Below are 25,374 nucleotides of genomic sequence, written 5' to 3'. Positions count from 1 at the left end.
CCTCTCCAAACCCACCCACCCCCACCTCTCTCTCTCTCTCTCTCTCTCTCTCACCGTTAACTCCTCCTCCTCCCTTCCCCGCCGTTTTGCCCATCGAACTCTTAAAACCCATTGGTCCTTCCCGAAAACCATGGAGATGTGATCGGCGCCCCCCCTATTGGCCGGAGAGATGGGAGGGATGACGTCGACGATGGCTGCGAGGTTCGCTTTCTTCCCGCCGGACCCGCCTTCGTACAGGGTTGTGGTGGAGGATGAAGCGTCGGGACGGCTGTCCATGACCACCGTGACGCCGCGGGAGGGGGTGGAAGTACGGCGGCTGTGGACCAGGCGCGGGAGCGGGATCGTCGCGATGTACGTGACGAACCCCAACGCGAAGCTCACCCTGCTCTACTCCCATGGCAACGCGGCCGACCTTGGCCAGATGTACGAGCTCTTCGTCGGGCTCAGCAATCACCTCCGCGTCAACTTGATGGGGTGAGGTGCCGCCTCGTTCTGGTTCCTTGTTTATTAATGAGTTCTGCGTTGGTAATCTTCGAGGACCTAAAGTTTGGATTTTGAACTAAAATGGATGGATCTTTTATGTTGCTTATGGCGCCTGCGTAGCTGATGGAGCGTTGTTTGTTTAGTTGAAAATTTTCAAACTTTTGTGATAATTTCGAATTGAAAATGGGATGGAAAGTCGTTGTTTGGAGCTACTTGAGCTGATTCCTGCGATAAGTTCGAAATGGACATTTTGACTTTTTCTTCTTTAAATTTTGTTCTTTCTTATGATAAATAAATTGTCGATTAAGTAGATTTTACAGGAAAGCATTGATTCTGAGATCTTAAAGGAGTTATTTTTGCATTTTCTAATTCGTGATTTGTTATTAGATGTTGGAATTATGAAGTAAAAAACGGACGGTATCTTGTATCTTTGATGCTTACCTTGACACAGGAGCTACAATTAGCTGAATAATTTCCTAAAAAGACAAAAGAAAAGAAAAATAATTGCCTGAAGGAGTAGGATAATCTTGTGCAATTTCTGACTTTTTTATGCTCCTTTTGATCTGAAAATGGGTATCCAAACCATCGTTTTAGGACTAGGCATAAACTATAAAGATGTCTGTGTTCAAACAATATGACAAGCTTTTCAGCAGAATTTATCAGGCTTCCTAAGCTCATCTAGTTCGAATCCACTCTTATACCAGTGAGGGATGTTAAACCCTTTGATACAAATTTTGCAAGAACTGTAGGGACATTCCATACTGGGCTTTCTTCATTAAGTGCAAGCATCTTCATCCACGTAGGTCAGACCGGACAGAAGATCTCAAGGAATGTAGGAATTTGGTCTTGTTACATTTGGAATGAAAGAACTAGGCAATTTCTAACAAGAATATCTCTAGTGTTGATAGCTTCAAAGATACGGCTGAAAGCTTTGCCAGCAGAATTACTTAATATCTACTGTCTTGCTGTTTTTCTTTCCTTCTTTTTCCCTCACTGATTTGTGCTTTCTGGTTTTCCTGCATGTTGTGTGTTTATGTTCTCACATCATATTCTTTAGTTCCTTTTTCATTTTGATTCTTGTTCAATATAAATATTGGCTAATCTATTTTCTTTTCTGTCTCCTATACTAGTTGGAGGATGATTGAAGGTGGGGCATGAGCTTCCCTTTGATCATCACCGAGCTGTAAGATCTAGAAACCCCAGTTCTGCGATTTAGAACACATTTTCAGAAGTTCACCGAATCACACTTCTAGAAACTGCTGTAGACGAGTTTTATGTGTGATGGTAACACTAACATGTCAGCAAAATTATCTGTTCATCTTCTAATGCTATAGATCAGATCGTGCGGACTTTTTAAAAATGCAAAGCATGGTGTGCACTAGGACCGCTTGGCTTGGTCTAATAATAGGTTCCCTTTATTTTTTTGATAAAAAGTGGTAAATGTGGAAAGTGCTGGTCCGAAAACAATTAGTTGCTGAGAGCTCTCTGTAAGTTCTTGAGGGGCCTCATAATCAGAGTTGTTTTCTTCCAGCATCCAATTGCATTAGAAAATTTCCATGTTTTTCATTTCATATAGTCAACGTCCAGGTTTGTTGGATGGTTTTTTTTGTTTAATATGGAAACCCACTTATTGCAGATATGACTATTCAGGTTATGGGCAATCATCTGGAAAGGTTGGCTTTGCATCCTTGTCACTTTTTTATCTTTTTCTGCTTTAATATTTGATTAACTGATGAAAAACAATATGTAATTTTGTATCTTACCACATTGTACTCTCAGGCTTCAGAGCAAAATACTTATGCTGATATAGAAGCTGCTTACAAATGCCTTAAAGAGACTTATGGAGCCCATGAAGAAGATATTATTTTATATGGCCAATCAGTTGGTACTGGTCCTACTTTAGAATTAGCTGCTCGTTTGCCTCGATTGAGAGCAGTTGTTCTGCATAGTCCTATTTTGTCTGGTCTACGTGTAATGTATCCTGTGAAGCATACATACTGGTTTGACATATATAAGGTTCTTTTCCATTATTTTGCTAATCTGTGGGCTTATGGATCTTCATTTCATTGTGAGATCATCTTAACATCAAATCCTTTTTTTTTCTGCAGAACATTGATAAAATTCCACTTGTGAAATGTCCCGTGCTGGTAATTCATGTGAGTGTTGACTTTCTTGCTTTACTTGATATGGTATATCTTTAGTTGTTGCACTTTTGGTTAGAAAATTTTCTTTTATTTTGCTCTAGTTTGTGTTATATATTGTGTAGTTAAACCTTCTAGAGCCCCTCAAGAAAGATATTTAACTATCACTTCACATATTTTACATCGAGACTTTAAACAGATCCAGGCTCTCGTCTCTGCTTCTTTGTAAATCAGCAATAAGAGTTAGTCTCAAGCTCCTTGCACAACAGTAGATCTTTTTGCTGAGTGAATCTTCTCTTAATATAAAATATTTAGAATCTCAATTCCCAATTTCTTTTTTATGTTAAATTTGACTAGGTAGAATCACTGTTCTATGCCTAGTGCAACATTCTATGATCCATTAGTTAAGAGTGAACTCTTTTCTCATTCTATGATCCACTATTTAATAGTGAACTTTTTTCTTAGAGAAGTTGAATGGTAAACTTTTTGTTGTTGATGTTACTTGTGAAGCCAAATAACCTTGGATGTTGGACATAGATCCATTGAACTCTTAAAACTTGCTTAGGCTCATTTGCATATTCTTCGATGACTAAATTCTTTTTGTTTCATATCAATATCCGATACAAGAGAATTTTATCATGATTTTTCAAAAAGCCCCAACAGCTAACTTCAATACATCGGTAAGTACACTGCATTATTATATCTATCAACTCACTCAAGCTCCAATTCATCAATTATACAAGAGGAAACAAGATTGGTACCATCCTTAGATAAACAGATCGGGCACCCCTCTTGTAGAATACATAGATCTAATCTGGTTCTCCCAGCATGGCACCCAAATGCAGCCCTGCCAGGGCATACTAGAGGCTTGACGTTAATAATGACTACTTTTGGTTTAGTAGGCTCCCCACTCCCCACTCTGCAGTGTAAACAAAGCAATTAGATAGTTTGGTCCATCCATTTTGGAATTTGACATTTGAGATCCTCTTTGAAGCTGTATATAATGTTCCCACCTTCTTTTGCTTTCTGAATATGCTATTAATATGTTCAACAACAAATAATAATTGGTAGCAGCCAGCAAACATTTTCTGTGGTTCTATATGATTTCCTTGCCTCTTTGTTTTCTGTCCATAGTAGCAGCTTCCTTCATATACAGACTATATTTCTAAATTGAGAGTAAAGATATTCTGTACTTTCTGGAACATCCTAACAGAACACATGACTTGAAGAACTTCTGATTCCTCCATTCATTAATGAGTCCTTGATACGATTTTGAATCTTTAATGCATGCAAGCCAGGATGTTAGCAAACCTAGGCACCCTTTGTGGAAACCAAAATACCCTATGCCACTTGTCTCACTTGCATATTATAAACCATCTTGATCATTCTTGATTCATGATAACATGAACAGTGGTTTGCAAATTTTTGTTATTTTGTCTGATCTTGCTTGGTGAATGACAGTAATTGGGCAACATCTGCATTTTTGTTGTTTTCTCGTCACAAGCTGCCTTCATATAAGAACACCTATATATGCATGAAGAAGGAAGTCCCCAAATTTTCATATCTTCACTTTTGGTTGTCGCAGGCCCATATCATTCTTCTTCTGTTGTTCTTTTCCTACCTATGTTTAATTTATATAAGTTGATTAGGGAAACTTTTTTCCTGTTATATTTATGTTGCTTATTTGCCTTCTCATCTTCTAAAACATGAACTATATATAGAAATTTATATATCATGTATCATGAAGTTTATATATCATGAAGTCTGAAAATTTAGGGAGTTGGAAGTTGACTGTGTATGATATCAAGATAAATAAATGAATATTACCTTCAATGTTTTGCACACATAGATTATTAATTTTTCCTTGCCTATTCACCTCTTGAATTAGTCGATATCTATGGTCCTTGTCCTTCTATTATGTATATTTGCATGGAAGCATGTTCATATACTAACCCTTGCTTGTGCCCTTATACTGTTTGCATACGAGGCTCTTAACTAAAACTATACAGATGGAGTGTTCTATATGTACCTTGTCTATGAGCTAACGATATCTATAACATTTTTTTCTGTACGTACTTCATATTTGAGCTTATGATATCAGCAGCAAGCTTTGTTTTGTTCAATTCTTCAAAGTGCATCTGCTATTTTAGATGGTAACCACCGATATACAAAGTGGACACCAAGTTAATGGATATATGTTATACTCAAGGACACTGGACAAAATGGTCAATATTGGACAGCAAAAAATTAGAATCACTTACTTATCTGCATAAAAAATTACTGGTTGAATATAAATGGCTAGAAGTTTAAATATTAAACCTAAACATACATGACACAAACAGTAGAATGCAATTTTAATAATTTCAGTTGAATGTTTTGCTCTATAAAACCATTCAAGTATAATTACTCTTTCTTCGGTCCTCTTTTTGTCTTTTCCTACATGTAACTTTTGTTTCCTTCAAATCGGTGTTTCCAAATAGTTCTTGTATATCAAAAACTACTGGAGCAGAACTTTCATGATCGGTAGAGATTATTGGAAATGCTGTCAAGATGACTCAGATGTTATTGTTTTTGCAGGGTACAGAAGATAATGTCGTTGATTGTTCACATGGGAAGCGCCTGTGGGAACTATGCAAAGAAAAGTATGAACCTCTTTGGATTAAGGGAGGCAACCACAATAATCTAGAACTCTTTCCAGATTACATCAGGCATTTAAAGAAGTTCATATCAGCCATAGAGAACTTACCTGTAATAAAAGATGAATCTGTTGAGACATCAGACGTCACTGAGGCTCCTCGGACGAGCTCTGACTGTCTAGAGTCTTCAAGAATGAGCACAGATCAGACAGACATGTCTAGATCAAGCACTGTCAGTGGGGATAAATCTAAGCGGAGAACAGAAAGCGGAGGAAAGTCAAGACCTAGTACTGACAGGAGAGAGAAATCAAGAAAAAGTGTTGACAGTTCTAAAGACATGAAGGATGACATGGACCAACCAGAAAAACCGAGGAAAAGCTCTGATCGGTCAGATGAAACTTAAGATTGGCTAAGATTGCTTTCTCTTTTGTTGATTTATTCTATGTGAATATATTCTATCTTGACTGTTGTGATAAATTATGGCAGCTTTGGAGACATGATGAGATCAATGGGATTATGCAATATGGACTGTTTGAAAGACACAGCTTCCAAGGCCTAAGCAATACAAAGGTGAGTTATTGGTTTTGGGTGGTGTTGCTTTTTTTTGTTTGATTTATCGGTTGGACAGTTTGTCTTTGTTGATGGCAGATAAATTTGTTTGTGTCCTTTTTTAACCAATAAAAAGCAATCACATGGAGAATGAATGGTGTTCAGCTCTTTTCCCTTCCCTTCTGTTCCCTTCTTCCACCAGATGGTTAGTTCTAGTGTATGTGCCAATGAGTGTCATGCTGTCCATATAATGGAGTAATATGTTACATCAGGTAAATCTGGATAATTTAAAGCCATTTTTAAATATTCGTTCAACTACTCATGTCTTCGAAGTGTGTTGTGAGTTAGAGGAGGCCCCTAAGCCTATTTAACTATTGAGATCACTGGCTAGCGGAAGCAAACACCGCATTCAAATTTGGAGGAGACTCTCCAATATTTATGTAGTTGAATTCTTTCTTTTTTGTCTACGGGACAATGGTTTTGTGAGTTAGAGGAGGCCCCTAAGCCTATTTAACTATTGAGATCACTGGTTGATTGAAGTAAACACCGCATTTAAATTTGGAGGAGACTCCCCAATATTTATGTAGTTGAATTCTTTCTTTTTGTCTACGGGGCAATGGTTTTGCTTTACTTGTCTCTATATATATTGATTTGTCCTAGGTGTAGTTTGCAATGATTTGAAAAATCTTTTAGTTTATGAATATGTTAAGAGCATATTTTAACTTTTTTTTTTTTTGACAGACAACCGATGTTGAAATTAGTTTTGCTTCCCGTTGTCCGTCCGCGCATATCTCTGTATTTAGTCCCTCTCTTTTTTTCTTTTTCTTTTTTTTTCACGTCATGCATTTTATTTCTTTGAGAAAGATGGTTGTCGGTAATGAAGTGGCCAAATCTTTTTTTTTCTTTTTTGTGGGCAAAATTCACCAGGATGAGGCAGGGTTATTTGTGAAGTGCACAGATAAATGAGGCAGGGTTATGCTGCCCCTAAAATTTTGATACTGCTAGAAATCACATGTGATGTTTGTCCGATCAATATTTAGGTTGCAAGAAGGATACTAAATTTGGGATTGTTACTTTACCTTCCTGAAGAATCAAATGTGATGCTTACCTCATGTGGTCTATCTATCCCAATCACAGCCCTCTTTTTATCCGATCAACATCATGAGGTGTAAATTTTCACCTCCAATTGGTGGTATACATCCCATTCGGGCTGTGCTATTTATGGTTGGTTGGTAGTGATGATTGTACGTATAACCACGGTATAAAGAGAGAGAAATTTACCTTCGATTCTCTCATTTGATGTTTTTATGTATTTTTTTTAATACCTTTAATGTCGCTCGATGGAGGTGGGAAGAAGATGAGATCCAAAGTGACTGACAAAAGCAACATATGAGAGACTATTATGACAAAGCACTCTAGTGCTTTGTAAAAGCAAAGTTCGAAGCAATCAGCAATGCCTACTTAAGAGTAGAGTAGGAGGTGACGACATTCAAGATGCTACTATCGATCGATAAAAGGAGAGAGAAAGAAATTATTGATGTCAAGGGACGACATTTATCCCCCAGTTCTTGCCTGTCTGACCTAAGCCCCCAGAGCAAGCACCAACTCGAGCTGTTCGCATCCATGACTGTCTGACCTAAGCCCCCCAGTTCTTGATGCACACTGTTATCAACTTCACGTTGCTATACCCCAACCATGTGCAGCAAATTACAGAGACACAAAAATGCATCATGTCACCTAAAAGTTGGCATGCATACATACATATACATTGCTGATCAGCACAACTAATTCAACCTCTAAACAAGTATCCCAAGAGGATTAAAAAAAAGTTACTGTAGCATGGGCACGACAATTTGGGAAGATACCAACCCAATCTATCTATCCAAAGAATTTCCATATTCAAGAAAAAAAATATAAGTTCGTCTGTCCCAGGACAATAAAGTCGGGTACCACAGCACCCCACCCGGTCAGCTTTTCTTTGATGTTTTCTTTTAGTTTGATCTCCATATAGCTAGCTCTCTCTCTGAGAATTTTTAACTTGGATGGATTGCTAAAATTTGCTCACCAGATTGACCATTTTAATGGCTTCCAGGATACACAACACCAGGATACAAACATGGGAAAATTTGGCGAAACGGAGATCGTCAGGGAGCAGGAGCCACAGCGAAGCTGGTGCCATGTGGGAATATCATAGAAAGGTAGAGTTCAAGAAGCCATTCGGTCAGGTTCTCACATTACTCTGTCCTGTCCTGCATGATTTTCATTTTACACCTTGCCCAGATGGATTTTGTGTCACGATAGCATAAACTAATAACCCAGACGTTCATTCAGGGAGGTGCGTCCATCACCAGTTTGTCCTGCATGCATTTAATTTCATTAGGTTATTTCCTGAGACACAAGTGATATCTTGGCTTTTAGGTATCAAATAGATTACCTTCGGGAGGTACCCACGACTCATAATCTGGATTGTTGTCAAGAAAAGCTGGCTTTGAAGGCCCAAATACTCGCTTCTCCTGTGAATTATCCTTTCCTTCTAGACCTTTGCTCTTGGACTCTTTGTTTTCAAGTACTTCATCTAAAGCAGTGTACCCACGTTTGTGCTTCAGCAGCAGAGCCACAGCATCAGCAGCTGAGGTTTCAGCCACTGACACTTCCACCTTGGGGATTTTATCAACACCCATCCCCATCTCATGGGCAGGCTTTCGTTTTCGTATAATTAGACCAGGACCCGCACAGTCAATCTCTGATCTATTGTCAGACCCAAGAATTTCTTTCCTATCTTTGTAGTCCACAAAATTATCCAATTCATTCTCATCCAAATGAGTTTCCTGTACCATATTCTCTTCTGATGTAATCTCCCTGGTGGCACCAAGCCACTGCGGCTTTACGGCGGTATACACAGGTTTGCTGGCCTCTTGGTCTTCAGTCATGTTCCTGCCTTCTGTATGTTCCACTGCTTGTTTATGACTGGAAGTGTCATCAGGTTTTAAACCAACAGTTGTAGTAGGCACAGTCCCTTGCCTTACGACATGTGTAGGTGCAGTCCCTTGCTTTTGCTCCGATTTTGGTGGCTTAGAGACATTAGGAATGGATTTGGATTTCGATGCTTCTGCTTTGGCATCTCTTTTGCGAGCAGCTTCTCCCATTGGATCAGCAATCTTCAGCAGGTACATTGTTTTCTCCAAATCAGTTTGAAGATCAACCAGCTCATTTTGAATTTTTGAGACTCGGTCGTGCACTATCAAATGAGAAAAGAAAAAATCGGTCAGAATCTCATCAATCAAGATTCTCTGCAAGATATATTCATATGCAAATTTCCATCTGTTGCTTATGCACTTGCCACAAGCAAATAACTTGCATCTTCTAGAAGGAAAACAAGGTCAGGAATATGAGACCTAACAAAATGATCAAGATGAGGGACTATAGCTAGGCTGAAAGGAGCAACGGGCACAGGAAATGGGAGGCTTGGAATGTCTTCTGCTAAAAATAACTACTATACTGTCTAATTCTTGATGTTTGTAATGTCACTACAAATTAGATGTACGATATCTGTTTTCACATATAGACGCCATCAGAAAAAGGTCAATGAATAAATACAGCTCAAAATATTATATTATCATGTATATCCTCCAAGATGATGGGTATTTACATATATACCCCTGTTTAATAGAGGATGTTTCTACAAATTGGTGAAGGAATTGTAGTTTTTGCAGCTTGTAAAGCAAATACAAATATGGTCTTTTCTGAAATTTTAAACGGAAGAGAATTGGGATGCAGGGGTGGTTTTGTTTTGCAACAAGTTTTATTACAGAAAGCCGATAAGTAACAAAAGTTAAATACAGTGTTGGTAATGAAAAACAGGAAGAGGATTAAAAGTTAAATACAGATTTGTTGATGAAAAACAGGGAGCTTTTTGGTGCAAATATGTGCTATTTAATAGGGTGTATATGCCAAGGTTCGCTGTTTGTGCTTTTAAACATGGAGGTTAAAAGTTAAATACAAGTGGTACATACCAATCTATCGGTATGCCCCACCGTTCCATATGTTGGTACGTCGATACGTACTATACTGAGAGTCGGTTGGTACAATCAATAAAGATCGGTAAAGAACCATGGTATATGCAAATATGAACTTCCATGGTATATATATATATATATATATATATATATATATATAAGCATCTGTAAATACTAAAGTAGAAATAGAAGTTTTAGTGATTACCCGTTACATAAGATGTAATTATGTAAATAAATTTAAAGAATAAAATATGAAGTAGTAAAATATGCAAATAAATTATAAAGAATGAAATTTAAGAAAAAGGTACTCTATGTAGAAAAGTAACCCCATACAATGATTTCACAGACCTTAAGTAACAAAAAAAATAAAGGATAAATGCTTCAAATCGAACAATGGATAAGATTCTTATCGAGAAAATTTCGTGATCATGCATGCTTGCTAAGAAGCTCACCTAGTTGAGATGACAGCCCAGACATGTAAGCATCAAGGTCATCTCCACCTTCGGTGCTGTTGACAGAGTCAGTCACTCCCTTTTCCTTCTCTTTCAAAAGCAAGGCCTTCTTTTCCTCAATTTGACTAATTATGGTATCCTTTTTGTCGAGAAGAGAATCAGCTGTTTCGACTGATTGCTGTTCACCAGACTTTCGAGCAGCAGGCTTCTTCTTGGTCCGGTCATAGAAATCGTCATCATCACTGGATGATACACAAATTTGTTAGCTTATAGAAAAAGAGGACTGATATGACAGAACTACACAACAAAGGAATACTATATGTCCGGTAGAAAGTTGATCCCAATTATCATTCTACCAATGAGAATTCAGGCTCTAACTCTATAGCATCTATGACACCATAATTTCAGTATTAGATAGTCATTTATGCATGGTCCAACTTACGTATAAACTGTTGTGTTGAAATTAATCAAACAATAAGATTGAAGCCCTTCCAAGCCACTGCACAAAGTACCTCCTTTTACCTCATATGTGCTTTATAGGCATGTCTAGTAGCACCAGTAAAAAAATAAATAATAATTTCCTACAACTAGATGGGAACTAATATGACTGGAACTAGCATCCGCAAAGAACCTTTTTTCCCTGACAAGGGGATCTCACTTCTAAAAGAATGGACAAATTAAAATGAAGAACACTTGGAATTATTGCTTCTTAGCCAAGAAACCTTAAATTAAAGTTGTCACTTGTAGTAAATAATGAACAGTACATGTAGAGCAAAATTTAGAATTTAATAGCTTCCAATGAAGAACAAAAGTACATCCTCAATCATACAACTTTGTCCTCAAATTTACACAGGTTATTAGGCTGAACTAACAAAACCACGTAGACTACTATTTACATTAGCATCAAAACATCTCCTTGAGATGAACTTAATAAAAGATGGAGAGAACAGTGAACAGTAATCATAAATCTAAAGCCTAAATTCAGTAGCCTAAGCTAAGGGAATTTATGTAATTAAAATAGTTATTACTTGGTTTCCATGGAAATCTAGAAGATACAATCCAAAAAATGCTGATAACTGAAACAGAAAGCAGCAAGCATCTCATCAATTGTTTTGATGCCAATTTTGTCAGAAAACAACAAAAGTCAAATATATTCCTCTGCAACAGTGACATATTATAGCATTCCCAATCTTCTTTGTGACGTATCTATGTGGAACTTTTCATATCAAAGTATATCAAATAGAATTACAGTTTGTTATTCACCTAATTTTTAAGTATATATTGTTTCAAAGAGATGTACTACAAATTTCAGCATAAATGCTATCGTTTGGACTTTCCATAACAAATGAAAAACATCCATCTAGTGAACTAAATGAACAGTTGGCTTCTCAGAATCTCAGATGCATTTCAAAATAACATATAGGTTCAAAATTTGAAATAAAAATGTTAGAAAACAAAAATCCTATAAAAGGGAACAATATATACCTCAGCATGTCATCTTCATCTTCAACATTCTCTTTCTTCTTACCACAAACTACCTTACCAGATCGAGCACCTACACTTTCTTGAATACTTTCATTCAAAGTCTCTTCTAAGCTATCTAATTCCTCCATAATCTGAGAAATATGTAAGAAATAGTATCTTTGTGACTCATGCAAAAGCCTTCATAGTCAAAAGATCAAGACAGTGTAGACAAGCTAAAAGAATCAATCACCTGAGTTATTCTTTGCTCATTCCGAGCTATCTGTGTTTGCTGACCTTGAGTTAAGCCACCTTGGGCAATGTCTTTTGCTCGTATGGCATCAATCTCCTTTTTCATGTTAGCGACCTTATAGCACCAAAGATCGAAGAAAATTTTTAAGTAATAAAGTTGTTGATCATAAACAATATATCAATGCTAGCAAATCCAAAGGCTTGTGTATACACTATAAAAAAGAGAGAAGTACACAAGCAGTTAAACAAAATAAAATTTTACAAATACATTTCAGGGGACAATAATATTATTTTAAGCAGGGTTTGCCATGCCGCAATATACCGCCCGATACGGGCACTATGTACCGGTCCGACAAGGGACTAGTACACGTACCACCCTATATCAAGCAATCTAGTTAAATTAATAAAATATTTAAAAAAAATAGTGGGACCCATGTCGAAATCAGTGTAAAAGGGGAAAAAAAAAGATATTAGGGCTTGCGAATGTGATCCCTCTTCTCGCATAAAGTGTTGTCGCCTCGCTGTCACCACTTCGCCTTTGCTGCCGCTACTATTTCACCGTCGTGTAAGGTGCCACCACCTCGCCATCGTCACTTCACCTTTGCTGCCACTGCTGCTTCGCCGTTGTTTAAGATGTCGTCACCTCACCATCGCCGCTTCCCCACTGCTGTCGCTGTTGCTTCACCATCACGTAAGATGGCGCTGCCTCATTGTCGCTGCCACTGCTTCCCAAGTACATGCTGCCGATGCTCTTTTCCTCTTCTTTCTTCATCTGCCTCCACTTCTTCCTCTTCTTCCCTCTTCCTTTCTCCTTCCATCTCTGTTTTACTACCACTCTTGCCACTTCTCTTTCTTTTTCTTCATCGCCAAGCCACTGGTATGCATCGGCATACCATGTGTTGGCATACAGGTACGGATGGTACATATTGTTCCAGCAGTTTGCTGAAACAGGTCCGGTACCCGAAAAGGCAAACCATGGTTTTAATCAAAGCATCTATTAACTTACACCATTTTCTGTGCAAATAAATGAAAAACATAACAGTTTGCACATGCATCTCAAAGTGGAATTCCATGGTATTCATTCATTTTTCAGAAGTAAACTTGTGAAACTTGTACTATATATCTATATGCTGTTATTACTTAGGAACCTGTTGTGTTCACATTATGATCTTCAGCACAAGAATTAAGTATATAAGAGTGTTGGAAGCAAAACAAACCAAACAACTTACCTTCTCCATTCTTTTTATAATTTTGCTACGAGTTTTTTCCTGCCTTTCAGTTAGCTGTCCTTTGTACGTTTGCCATGTTATTTCATCTGCACCATTCTGCAAAATAACCACGGCATCATTGAATCAAAATATTTAATGTAATTTAGATGTCCACAGAGATAGACAAAAGATAGTGAATAGTCTACAACATAATAAGAGAGGCATTCCTAAAAAGGAAAGTCAAAACAATTTTGCCAACCTCTGTGTCTTCTTCAATAGCATCCTCCTGCATGCCCCATGAGATACCATTTGCAAGGGAAGCATCGACTCTTGCCCGTAATAGTGAAGCTTCACGATCGAGCAACTCTTCTCGAATTTTTGCATTCCGTAGTTTCTCCAAATCACCCTCCTACACATTGAAAAGTGAAGTGAAAAGCTAAGAGGGAAAACCCCATAGTATTCAGAAAAAATCTGAATGCAATGAAACAAGCAAGTTACAACTATATCTACAAGCATGTTCTTTACTCATTCAGGCATGCATAATTTGGCAGTTAAAACAGTAAAACAGCAAAAAGGAAACAAAAAAAAGGAAGCATTGTTTATGAAAAGAAAAGGTCAAATTCATGCATTGATAATATGAAATATCTAGTGGATGATTTTAATTGGTTACATCATATAGAGACAAGATACAGTAAAAAAAGGAGCTTAGATTTATTTGATTCCTAGAGAAAAAAGAAGTTAAAGCTAATTCCCTCACCGTTCCAACCTCAGGGTAATGAGTAACAAGTAGATTTATTAGTCTGAAACAAGTCAGAGAGACATACAGCCATGCATGTTCCTTAAGGCCAATAAAATCTTGCAAAAGAGTTCATGATCCAAATGTTCAGAAGCATCATGAGTTCACTCAAAGTTTGGAAAATAGCATATTTCTGGAGTAATAGTACAACAACCATGTAAACAGAGCTTTTGCAAGAAGTGGTTTCATATGGTGTTTTACTCTCTCATCATTGTTGGCAGGTGGTCCAATCAAAAGAAAGGCAGAAATCTAATCAATTGCATCTTATAAACAAGTCATCGCGTGTTTTCAAAGTCTTACTGGAGGCATTAACTCAGTTGGTCCTTGGAAAATATATAACCGTGACGACCTGTGGAGAATGCAAAGCAACAACATAAATCAGTAACAGCTTTTAAAAAATATATATCTAAATCACTCTATTCAAGCTTAAACTTTTTATCAAACTGATTGCCAACAATAGAAAGAAACATATCTAAGACACTGTAACTCACATTTCAAGCAAATTTTCAATAACAACACAACCGTGCAACTTAATGTTAGACAACGAAATCATAAGCAACAACTAAAAAAACATAGCAAATAAAATTGTGCAATCAAACTTTACCAATATATCGTTAAGATCATGGTTTGTCGTATCATATTATACCGCCTAGTATGGACGGTACGTACCGGTCCAATAGGAGACCAGTATGGGCAGTACATACTGGTTTGTCGATATGCTCCACTATACCATATGTCGGTACATCAATATGTTTCATACCAACAGCTGATCGGTACATAGGTATGGGTCGGTAAGAATAACTATGGTTAAGATCAAATAAGGATGCCACATACATTAGTACAAATGACACAAGCCAGCCAAGGGCAATGACACAATGGCAAGATACCAACTGGCAAGACTCGATTTATAGGATACTTGGTAATGCAATAATGTACCATTCGAAGGCTAACCAGTGAGAAACAGCAAGGGCATCCATCCCGTAATAGTTCTAGAAGCAGGATCAACTGCTCTGAACTCAGTGCTATGAACTGCAAACTAATTGGACAAGCCCAAATCATGTCAAACAGTATCAAGTCAAATTGTCCTAGTTAAATCTAAGCCTGAAAATATTACACATAAACCCATTACATACACACTTTGAAATTGACTTCACTTGAAGTCAGAGACATAAAAATAATCTGGTTAAGCTTGCCTATTAAGAATGTCAAAGAGCACTCTGAAAGATGTCAACAAATGTGAATTTTTATCCCAATTTTTATGGGACAAAGTTGTTGGCACTTGGTACAACAGTATGTTAGTTTACAATAGAGAAACATATTGTCTTGGGTTAGTAGCATATGGAGTTGAAGCAGACCAGTTTGGGTACCTTATCAAAGGGACAGTGACAGTAATTAGTTAGAACTTAGAACTTAGTAAAACTTGCAAAGAGTGAGAGAGAGGATGGGGTCACAGAGAGACGAAAAAAAATATAGAACCCATTTATTCTGTTTTAATTAATTATTTAAGACAGGCATTATATATCTTCTTTAGGAAAAGAATCCCCAAAACACCTACAATAAACAACTCAAACACTTCAGAAAATTTTATGGCTTTATACTGTTAAAAAAATTGTTAGGTTTATGAACCATAAAAAATAGTAGAAAAAGAATATGTTTGTTCGTGCAAAACTTTCAACGATAAACTTACCAACATACCAAACCAAATAAAAGGAAATGGAAGAAGCATGCAACAGAAAACATCAGATTGATTCAGGGCATTAATAAATCAACTTACATGCCAAACCGAATAACATCGCCAACATGAAGTTCTGTGTACACCTTCTTCTTTACCTGAACATGATTACAGAACTAAGAATACTGGTGACAAATCAAAATTCTGATTGAAAAATTAAAAACTCTAAGTATATCCTTGATATTACTTGCAAAAAACAATAGCCTTTTGTCGAAAGTTGAGACATAAGACATGAAACAAAACATCTGAGCAAACTTTACAATTCAATTTAGACAACACATCTGGAAAACATGCTTCATCTGACACACATGGCAATCTCTAAGATTAGATGTGAGGCAAAGTATTGAGGCAGGACCATGCGCAGACCTCAATGACCAAATTGGTCATAACTCAAAAATCCATAGTGGCATCAATCAATGGTCAAACGCACTAGGCATTATATAGCACCAAGATCACTTATTACCTGAGGAACTGGATGATTGCCCAAGTAAAGCAAGACATTTACTTTACAAAAATTACAAAAAAATAAAATTAGGAATACAAAATAATCATTAAACAAGAAGTTTGATAGATAGACGACATATATATATATATATATATATATATGTGTGTGTGTGTGTGTGTGTGTGTGTGTGTGTGTGTGTGTGTGTGTGTGTGTGTGTGTGTGTGTGTGTGTGTGTGTGTGTGTGTGTGTGTGTGTGTTTGTGTGTGTGTTATTGTTTTACTCATTAGTTGTTTTGTCAAAAAAGATGCAAGTGACTATATTTGGGTCTAGTGCATCACTTTAAATAATTGTACTGCCATCCAGAATCATATTTAATGCTTTTTGATAATGATTCCTTTCAAGGGCCTTTAGTTGAAATTAAGTAATTTATTAATTGAGTCATGGAGAGAGGGAAGAAAGGAGGAGAGAGGGAAGAAGGGGAGAACAACAGCAGAAGCACCGAAGAGAAGATAGAAAAAGTGGGAGGAAAGAGAGAAGCCAATGGCCAGGAGAAGAGAAAAGAAGAGTGAAGGAATAGGGAAGATAGGGCATCAGCAATGGATGGAGAACACCCACGGAGGAGGGGAGAAAGAAAAGGGAGGAAAGTGGTAAAAGGGAGAGAAAATAATAGGATATGTGTTGGACAGTGAGGCAAGGCAGAGTCATTAGTGGAAAATTGACAACAAAAATGCTAGGACATAATGAAGGCAATAAGTGCAAAGGATTCGATTTACATTAAGCCAAGGGGAGAGGATTGGATTTGGACTAGGTTGGAGGATTTAAATCACTTGGGCCAACCTAGGCGAGTGCCTGGAACACCCATCACCTCCAACAGAGTACTGCCTAAGCAAGTTATTAGATAAGGAGTGAAGACATGGCCAATGGGGGAAAACAGATATTTAAAAAGCGCAAGGCGCTAAGGTTCAAAAACGCCCGAGACGCTAGGCGCTCACCCGAGTGAAACAAGACGCTAAAATATAAAAATATATAATATAATTAATAAATATAATTATTTAAATAAAAATATGATATTAAATTTAAAAAAATCTTACAGAATCACAATATCACGTTAACAAAAAATCTCAAAATTCAAAACAATAACAATAATTTCAAATAAATAAAAATTAACAGTATTAAAAGTAAAATAATATATTATTAATTTAATAAATAAAAAATATTGTTACTAGTATACTGTTAACAGTATACTATCGAGTCGATGTGAGAAGAGGGAATAAAAGTAACAATAGCGACAGCGAGAGCGACGACAGTGGCGAGTAGTGACAACAACGACGAGCAGCAGTAGTGGCAGCGACAACGATAGCGGTAGCAGCGAGCAGCGACAATGGTAACGGTAGTGGGGGCGCAGTGTAAGAGTAAGACTGAGAAGAGTGAGAGTAAGAGGAAGGCCGAGGCTACTGATTGAGAGTAGCAGCAGCGGTAGCATTGAGCAACGACAACGGGAGAGGGAGCGGCGAGCGACGATAGTGGCAATGACAACGATAGCACCGAGCAGTGGGAGCAACGATAGTGGCAGTAGCGAGCAGTGAGAGCGGGGAGTGACGATAGTGGCAGTGGCAGCGATAGTAGCGAGCAGGAGCGACGACAATGGCAGCGACAGCGGCAGCAGCGGCAACGGGAGTGGGAGTGGCGAGAAGGGTTAGGGTTGGGAAGTCACGAGAGGAAAGCTGATATCGGTGCTTTAGTTGGTTCGATTGAACCAACTAAAGCACCGAACCTAAAACGCTGGTTCGGTCGCTTGGTTTAACTTGGGCGCTTGCCCGAAATGCCCGGCGCCTGGGCTCAAGCGAGCGCCCAAGCGACGGCTCTTTGAAGCACGCAGCCTGGAAATGAAGCGAGGCACTCGGGCCTCGCCTCGCCTCGCCTCGCCCGAGCACCTAGGCGAGCACCCAAACACCTATTGAAATCGTTGGTGGAAAATAGGCAACAAAATGCTAATAAAGAACACCTGTATCAGTCGCGGGGAGTTTCGGTTTAGATTAGGCCAGGAGGAAAAGATTGGATTCAGATTAGGCCAACCCGGATGAGCACCTAAAATGAGCCTAGGAAATGCCCAATTGAAGGCGCCTCATATAGGACCCATCAAAGCATAGGTTAGACAACGTGAGTCAATTAGGATTAGTGCAAAAAGCACCTATTAGAAACAACAAAGGAATATTTGATTACTAATTATTCAACCAAAGATATCACTACAGGAAAAAGAAAAAAACCACATGACCAGCCACAAATACTTGGGACATTAAGTTTTATTATTTTGATTGTAGTACACAATGGTTACCCTAAGGACAAGCCTAAATACAAGATAAGATGGGAGACCTAGGTTGGAGTCTCAAAAACAATCTCTAAGAAATACACCCTCCTCAGACCCCACATTGATGGGAGTCTTTGCACTGGGTTTACCCACTCAATAATTACTTAAAACATATAAATGCAATTCCTTGACCAGAAATAGAAATTATGAGGAAAATTTTGGTTTCGCTACATTCATATGACATTTTCGTTTCTCACTGTATTTTATTAAGATAATATTTTTAGAGGTCAAAATGAAGCCAAAAAGCATAAATCAATACCTGCATTTTGTTGATGAATGTTCCGTGTGTACTACCAAGATCATAAAGCAAAACATCATCTTTCTTAAACTGCAGAACTGGAAGATACATAAAAAAAAAGAAGTGATTATGCATTCAGGATTAAAAAATATTTCACATAAAGATAATCCAGTAGCAGTAGATAGTAATATCATCAATGATGTCAAACAAAATCCTTAACAACAAAGAGTGTCCTAAGCCAAGCAAAGATAAGATCCCACCTTATGTAAACCATTTGTAAAGATAAATCACAGTAATCAAAGTAGTGTATAATTTGTTTGGATAAAAATTCACAATGCCAGCGAATATGCAACTCAAGGAGGGAAGAGGAATGACTCAACAGACATTCCGTCGAGCATCTTGCCTACAACTCAAAAAGAAAAGTTCGCATAAGTGCAAATTTTTTTAAAGTATTCCAATTCCAACACACTGGTCTAAAAATCTGCCTTGAGACAATGAATTTGAACACTATATCATATGAAGTGCACAAGCCTCAAATGGCCAAGCATGCACTACTTCATTGCATCAATGCAAATCCTTCTGATATCCCAGCCGTTTGGGAATTGCCAGAGGGAGGGATATCAGTTAGTTGCAACAGGATCATCTATGGGGCATACCTGGTGGGTCAGGAAGGTGGAAGTGCACAGCGATCGGCAAATGAGGCAAAGACAGCTGCTTGGCCTCACCACTTCTCTACACCTTTGGCCATGATAGCAAGGACACAATAGGCAGCGTTAAAAAATATGGAGCTCCAACAGGAGTAGCAGCAGAAACCAAACAACTATAATGGACAAAGGTGATACAGAGGTGTAATTATTGGAAGCGGAGGAGGAAGAGGAAGAGGAAGAGGAGGATAAAATAGAGGTAGGAAGAAAGGAGTCATGAGAGAGGAGGGTAGAGGTAAGACAGGAAGATGACGAGAAAAGAGCAACTAGGAGAAAAGAGAAGAGAGAGTTCTTAAATGATCACTAAAGAGCTCCCGATAGAGAAGAAAACATCCTAAATGAGTTTGCTGGTTTCAGTTCTTAAAAATAGGTTTGGAGTTACCATTTCCGTAAACTGAAACAGCATTAACTCCACAGCCACATAGATGTATTTGTTCTTTTAAACAAAAAAAAGTTGTTCTTGAGAACACAACCCCTAGCAAAGTACCAAAAAGTTGAGACAACCAAAAACAAAGCCTCAAAGGAATTCCAACAACTAGTATTTGAAGGCCAACCAAATCTCTGATCAACAATGTGGGAAGGGGAACCAATGACCGGTCAGATCCATGGGTGATGATAGTGGGACGGAAGTGGAAAAGGAGATAGGTGGAAGAAACAGAATACTGTACAATAAAAAAGGGAGTGTTGCAAGGAGAAACCAACTGGCATTGAGATTTTTAGTGTGTTTCAACTGATTTGTACTGAACCATGGTGAAATCCAAGAATTCCAACCAATTTGGTTGCTGTCAAATGATTTCACCAAAATCAAATGGTCCACCCTGTATAAGAAAATTTTTGTTAAACAACACTCACTAAAATCAACTGTTCCAGAACCTCAAATCCATGTTAGTGGCGCCCAATTTACCAAGGGAATAAGATAGAAGGTTTTTCTAAAAGTTAAGTCAGAAAATAATGCACTGACCTAATTATGGATGATCTTCAATGGAACTTCTAAGGCACATTTTTTGAAATATCACAAGTTTAGTCTACAAGATAAGCTGATTTTACTAGGGGATTCTGAAGATAAGATTAAAGAATGGGGAAAAAGTATACAAAAAGAATCAAATGCATGCATATGCACATGCACCTTATAGAAGCTCATCTAGATCCCCCTGTAATATGTGTATCCATTTCCAAAAACCACAATTTTGGAGGTTTCAGATCTTATCAAGTAACAACTGTTGGGAGAGACAGAAATACAGAAGAGCGACATGGCAAAATTTATACTAGCTCCTAAAAGAAGGAACAAAGTCAAAATAATGACAACTTATCCCAGCAAAAGTCTATGGTATATTTAACATTGTCAAAAACTAAGTTGCCTATAAAAGGCAAATCTCAATTTGTCATGCTCGATACATCCTTGATCTCACATAAGAGTTGCTTCTTCTCTTGTTGCAATTCAAATTGCCTAATACAACAATCATTAAAAACCATATACAGGGAAGAAAAAGACCTACAGTTACCTATGTCAGAATTAAACGAACTTTTTGGCCCGGACTACCATTATTTAGCAAACCTACAAGCATTTCAAAGTAGCTAACTGTTTAAACCTGGACTGCAACTACTGAAACCACTACAATATGCAATAAAGTCCAGCAACAAAATGACAGTAGATGCATTTATGAAGTAAAAACAACAAGCATCACAAACCTGCATGGAACCTGGAGATGGTTGGATGTTCCAACACAAAATCACAAGAATCAATGCGTCCAAACATATATGCTCCTTTTTGCGACCTGGATCATAAGAATTTGTTTAGAAACCAACCGTTGCACCTTAACTAACCAGCAGTTGCTTTTCATACAACTTCTAGTACAGCACTCGATGAAATTAGATCTAGATGCAGCAGACAGCCCTTAAAGCTGTCACAAGATATGCATAGCCATTTCAAGAGCACATATACTAGTACCATAAAAGCAAAAAACAGAAAAATACAAACAACAAGAAGTAACCAGAGGATACTAAAAAAGATCACCGTAACATTTACATATTCTCCATGGTAAATCCATTTTGTCTAACAAATCCTTAGGGTAGTAGTACAATATTTAAAGAAGATCTTGTTTATTATCTTAGATATTGGCAAGAATTACACCAACTACCACAACAAGCTGTAGTTCCCATCTATTCTGGCAGCCGTGTTTCTCTCCTGCAGTTGAGCTTTGCAAAGGAAAATATCACTAGTCAAGTCAAAGACTGATGAGTTTTATTCCTCATCTGTCTTTCTTGTCATCACTCATCTTATCCTCACATAGCTGGCACATTTTCTAGGTTTCCTTCAAACATGGCCAGATGACCTTAACAAGTTTTCACACATTTCTTCCCTGTTGGTGACACCCAAATTTTTACTTATATCTGTCCTTTCTATATTCTCATCTTTGCAACATCAACCCTGCTGTTTCTTAACAGCCACTGTTTGCTCAATATGCATAACTAGCCTTATAACTCTTATAACTGTATGTCTTACAAATAATTTCTTGTAATCAAACTCAATTTCAATACACACAAGTCCAAGAGATCAATTGTAATGAGTTTGTGGTTATGATTGTAACTAGTCAAACTATGGTTTAGATCAGAAGTCAAATTAGGAGCTACTACTGGTTCTCTTTAAATCATATAAAGGTTAAATAATTTGAACTATGAATGGGCTAAATTAATGGGACAATTGGCTAATTCTTAATCTGTTTAACACCCAGAATTGGTGACAAAAGATGCCAATAATCGGTCATGATATATCATGTAAAAGACTGCTGTAAAAATTTAGTCTCTGTATGATATAACCAACCATATGGATAATTGGATACAATTATAAGAAAAAATGAGGCCATTCCATACAGGTTACTTTAGATTCTCCGGATTAATTAAAGTCCAGCTGCTAGCTTTATTTTCTTATCAAAAAGCGACTTGTTTATCTGAAAAAAGTTTTAGGCACAAATAAAAATGAACTTATAAAAAGACATTTACTTTGTTTGGTCTTCAGCAGTATCCAGTCAGGTTGATACCTATTAAGGTCCTAAAGAGTGCAACAAGGCTGATTAACCATTAAATCCTGTGTTATATATCGATATTATTTTAAATCAAAGATTTCCTTTTTCTTTTGGCACCAGTCTTCTTTTCCCTTTGTTATGCTTCACCCTTCTTTGATCTCTCTCCTGCAGTATCTATCTGTTCTTTCAATCAAGTACAGCTTTTAGTGTTGTTCTTAACAACATAATTTTCTTTTGGCTACAATTCCATAATTACACAGCTTTCTGGTGGTCACTGCTACAGAATAACTTATCCATCATATAGCATCTTCCAGGTGGCCCTAATCTCACAAAGGCTGCATTACAACCTTAAGTGACATTCGAGAGTCAGATGAAATACCCCAAATGTCCTCCCCATTTGTCCATCCTGCTTAAACTATGTAACTAATTGTTTCTTCATTCCCCTTTCTACTGAATAATAGATCATTAAAGTTTTTTCTTTTCAAGACTAACTTGTCTATAACTATTCATTTCTCTTGCTATTACTAATGTTACATTTTCATATATTTGATATTAGTCCTACTGAGTCTAAAACTCTTAATTTCTAAAATGCTTTTTATACATTCTATTTAGTTGATCGTAACCTGAATTTATTTAATTAACATCATTAATAAATTTATACATTCAGAAAGCAAACTGGTGAAGAATAATACTTAATTTTCAATACTTGCTAGTCTCAATCGCCCTAACACTTGTAGCTAGTCCCTCATACATGTACATAACCACTTCTATCTGTTCACCAAGCTGATTTCTTTTAGCCACCATATTAAATATCTAAAGATTATATCATAATACATTTTTATGAGTTATTTAAACCATATGCAACTTTATTCTTTTCTCCATATTTTCTCAATATATACCCAGTTACTAAATTGATCTTCCCATGAAGAAACCAAAATAAATATTGAAAAGACTTGTTTCACATTTTAACCTCTGTTTAATCACTCGTCCATAATTTCAGAATACAGCTTATTGGCCAATTCCCATGACAATTCATGCAACTTTAGATATATCCTTTGTTCTTAAGAATCTATACCAAGAACCATCAAATGTTTTCTTAGTTTTCAAAAAAAAAAATTAGCTAAATTGATCGAGCAAGATGAACCTTGATCTCCCAAGAACTTCAACACCTCAATAAGGATAAATATGGATGTTGCACTTTCATCTATTTTCAACTCCATCCTTTTATTATGTTTTTTTGATAGTAAGCCTTCGAGCTAAAGTTAGGTTGTTCCTTTACAACCTACAGGCTACAGGACCAAATTCAAGTCAAGGAAGCTACTTCTCTGTTTGCAAGGTTGAGGCTACATATGTTGGTCCTCCCCAAAGACCACATCGGATTGAGTCTCATGAAACAGACAGGTCCTTTTATTATTTCTTTTTTTCCTTACATTCACTAGTTGTCCAAATATAGTTCCAGATTTCAACAATACTTCCTAGTTCTCTATCTAAAGAAAGACTAGATTGGGAAATTAGGGCTCCCAAGTTGCATGCGTTATTGAGGGAAGCTATTGATAATAACTTTGACATTGCCCTAAGAACCACAAAATAGGATGTGAACACTCTTAAACGGCAACTATCACTCCCAAACATAAGATAACTTAAGGTGAAGCACATGCAATTTATAAGGGATGGAACATGCACTCCACTAACAATGCAAACCTCAACACAACTATATGGAAGAAAACGCAAATAGAGATTTTTCCTTCATCCAAGAAGCGCAAGACGAAACACTTGTAATCAACTCACAGCAGAAGAAAGATGAGATCCAAGAAAAAGACTCAAACTTTGAGGGCAAGAAAGGGCTAACACGTCCAACTGTTCGATGATGATGCCGTCCTTGAGGACCTCGAGGAAGAAAGGTTGCGCGGGGGGCTCGCTCCACGATGGAATCGAGTAAGGAGCAGCCGAATTTCCGCTCTGAGATCCCGAGAAAGATGAATTAGAGGCACTAGGACTAGGTTTTTCAAGATCCTTGGCTTCTGATTCCGGAGCGATGCTCTCCGCTGCGACACCTCCGTCCTGCTGCGAACAGGCTAGCCCGTCCTTGTCATTGGATGGATCGCCATCAGTGGGTTCGGGATTAGGGTCAGGTTTAGGGTTTCGCGGAGCCGGAGGACCCATAGGAACCTTCATGGCTGCAGAGAACAATAGAAACCAAGGGGTGGGGGCGGGGGTGCGGGTCTGCGATGAACAGAGGGGAAAGAGAGAGGAGAAGGGAGCGTGCGATGGCGAAGGAGGAAGAGAAAGAGAGATACCGGGAGGGGAAGACGTCACCCGCCGACTGTCGCGCCGCGGGGGTTTGGTTCGGGTTCGAAATGTGACTCAGGTTCGATCCGGATTTTAATGATTCGGGCGTCTGACCCGTCGAACCGCCTCCGGTTGAATTCGTGGGGCCCACCCCACTTATCGGATGCTGATGATGCCATACAAAAATTGAAATGTCAGATGAAATTATTTTGGATGCCAAAATGACTAAATGCTTCGACATGTAAAATGAAACGACAGTTTTCCTATGACCGGTGAGGCATTATATCGATCGTCTCATAGCAATCAATATATAGAAATCGTTATAAAAGATTTAGTATCGTTTGTGATCTGAAAAAATATATAGAAAACGAATCTCAAAATCAACAGGGATTTTCTTCTACCGTAAGAAATTCCTTTTGAAGAACTTAAATCGTCATCGATTTAAGATGATTCAAATAGTGCAATCAGTATGCGATAGGTTTAGCACTTCAAATTTTAATTTCTCTGCACAGCAGCAAGATAGGAATCATAGAGAGAAGTAAATTTCTCCTTGCGTAGCAGGAAAACAATTTTCTTTCTTC

General features: G+C 37.7%; 2 protein-coding genes across 5 annotated transcripts; one reads left to right on the top strand and one right to left on the bottom strand.

Annotated features, from left to right (window-relative positions):
- Positions 1-6: 6 nt before the first annotated feature.
- LOC103969727 (uncharacterized) lies at positions 7-8,026 on the top strand. Of its 4 annotated transcripts, none has more exons than XM_065085224.1 (7): positions 7-474; positions 2,120-2,156; positions 2,263-2,499; positions 2,592-2,639; positions 5,202-5,647; positions 5,747-5,830; positions 7,902-8,026. In XM_065085224.1, the coding sequence occupies exons 1-6, from the start codon at positions 170-172 to the stop codon at positions 5,817-5,819; spliced, it is 1,146 nt and encodes a 381-aa protein (XP_064941296.1). In that variant the 5' UTR covers positions 7-169; the 3' UTR covers positions 5,820-5,830; positions 7,902-8,026. The 4 variants fall into 4 exon arrangements, with proteins under 4 accessions (XP_064941296.1, XP_018674520.2, XP_018674519.2 ...); XM_018818975.2 differs by lacking the exon at positions 7,902-8,026 and adding an exon at positions 6,551-6,935; XM_018818974.2 differs by lacking the exon at positions 7,902-8,026 and adding an exon at positions 5,909-5,973.
- Positions 7,543-24,835, bottom strand: LOC103969726 (uncharacterized). Its single transcript, XM_009383368.3, has 12 exons — positions 24,354-24,835; positions 21,171-21,256; positions 18,799-18,875; positions 15,769-15,824; positions 14,295-14,343; positions 13,458-13,607; positions 13,220-13,315; positions 11,992-12,105; positions 11,763-11,893; positions 10,278-10,519; positions 8,244-9,047; positions 7,543-8,166 (listed from the first exon to the last, which is right to left on the bottom strand). The coding sequence occupies exons 1-12, from the start codon at positions 24,677-24,679 to the stop codon at positions 8,117-8,119; spliced, it is 2,181 nt and encodes a 726-aa protein (XP_009381643.2). The 5' UTR covers positions 24,680-24,835; the 3' UTR covers positions 7,543-8,116.
- Positions 24,836-25,374: the final 539 nt, after the last annotated feature.

This window comes from Musa acuminata, chromosome BXJ1-10 (assembly GCF_036884655.1).
Source record: "Musa acuminata AAA Group cultivar baxijiao chromosome BXJ1-10, Cavendish_Baxijiao_AAA, whole genome shotgun sequence".
Taxonomy (NCBI): Eukaryota; Viridiplantae; Streptophyta; class Magnoliopsida; order Zingiberales; family Musaceae; genus Musa; species Musa acuminata.
Note: the sequence above shows the minus strand (reverse complement) of the source record. Positions and strands in the feature narration are given on the sequence as shown.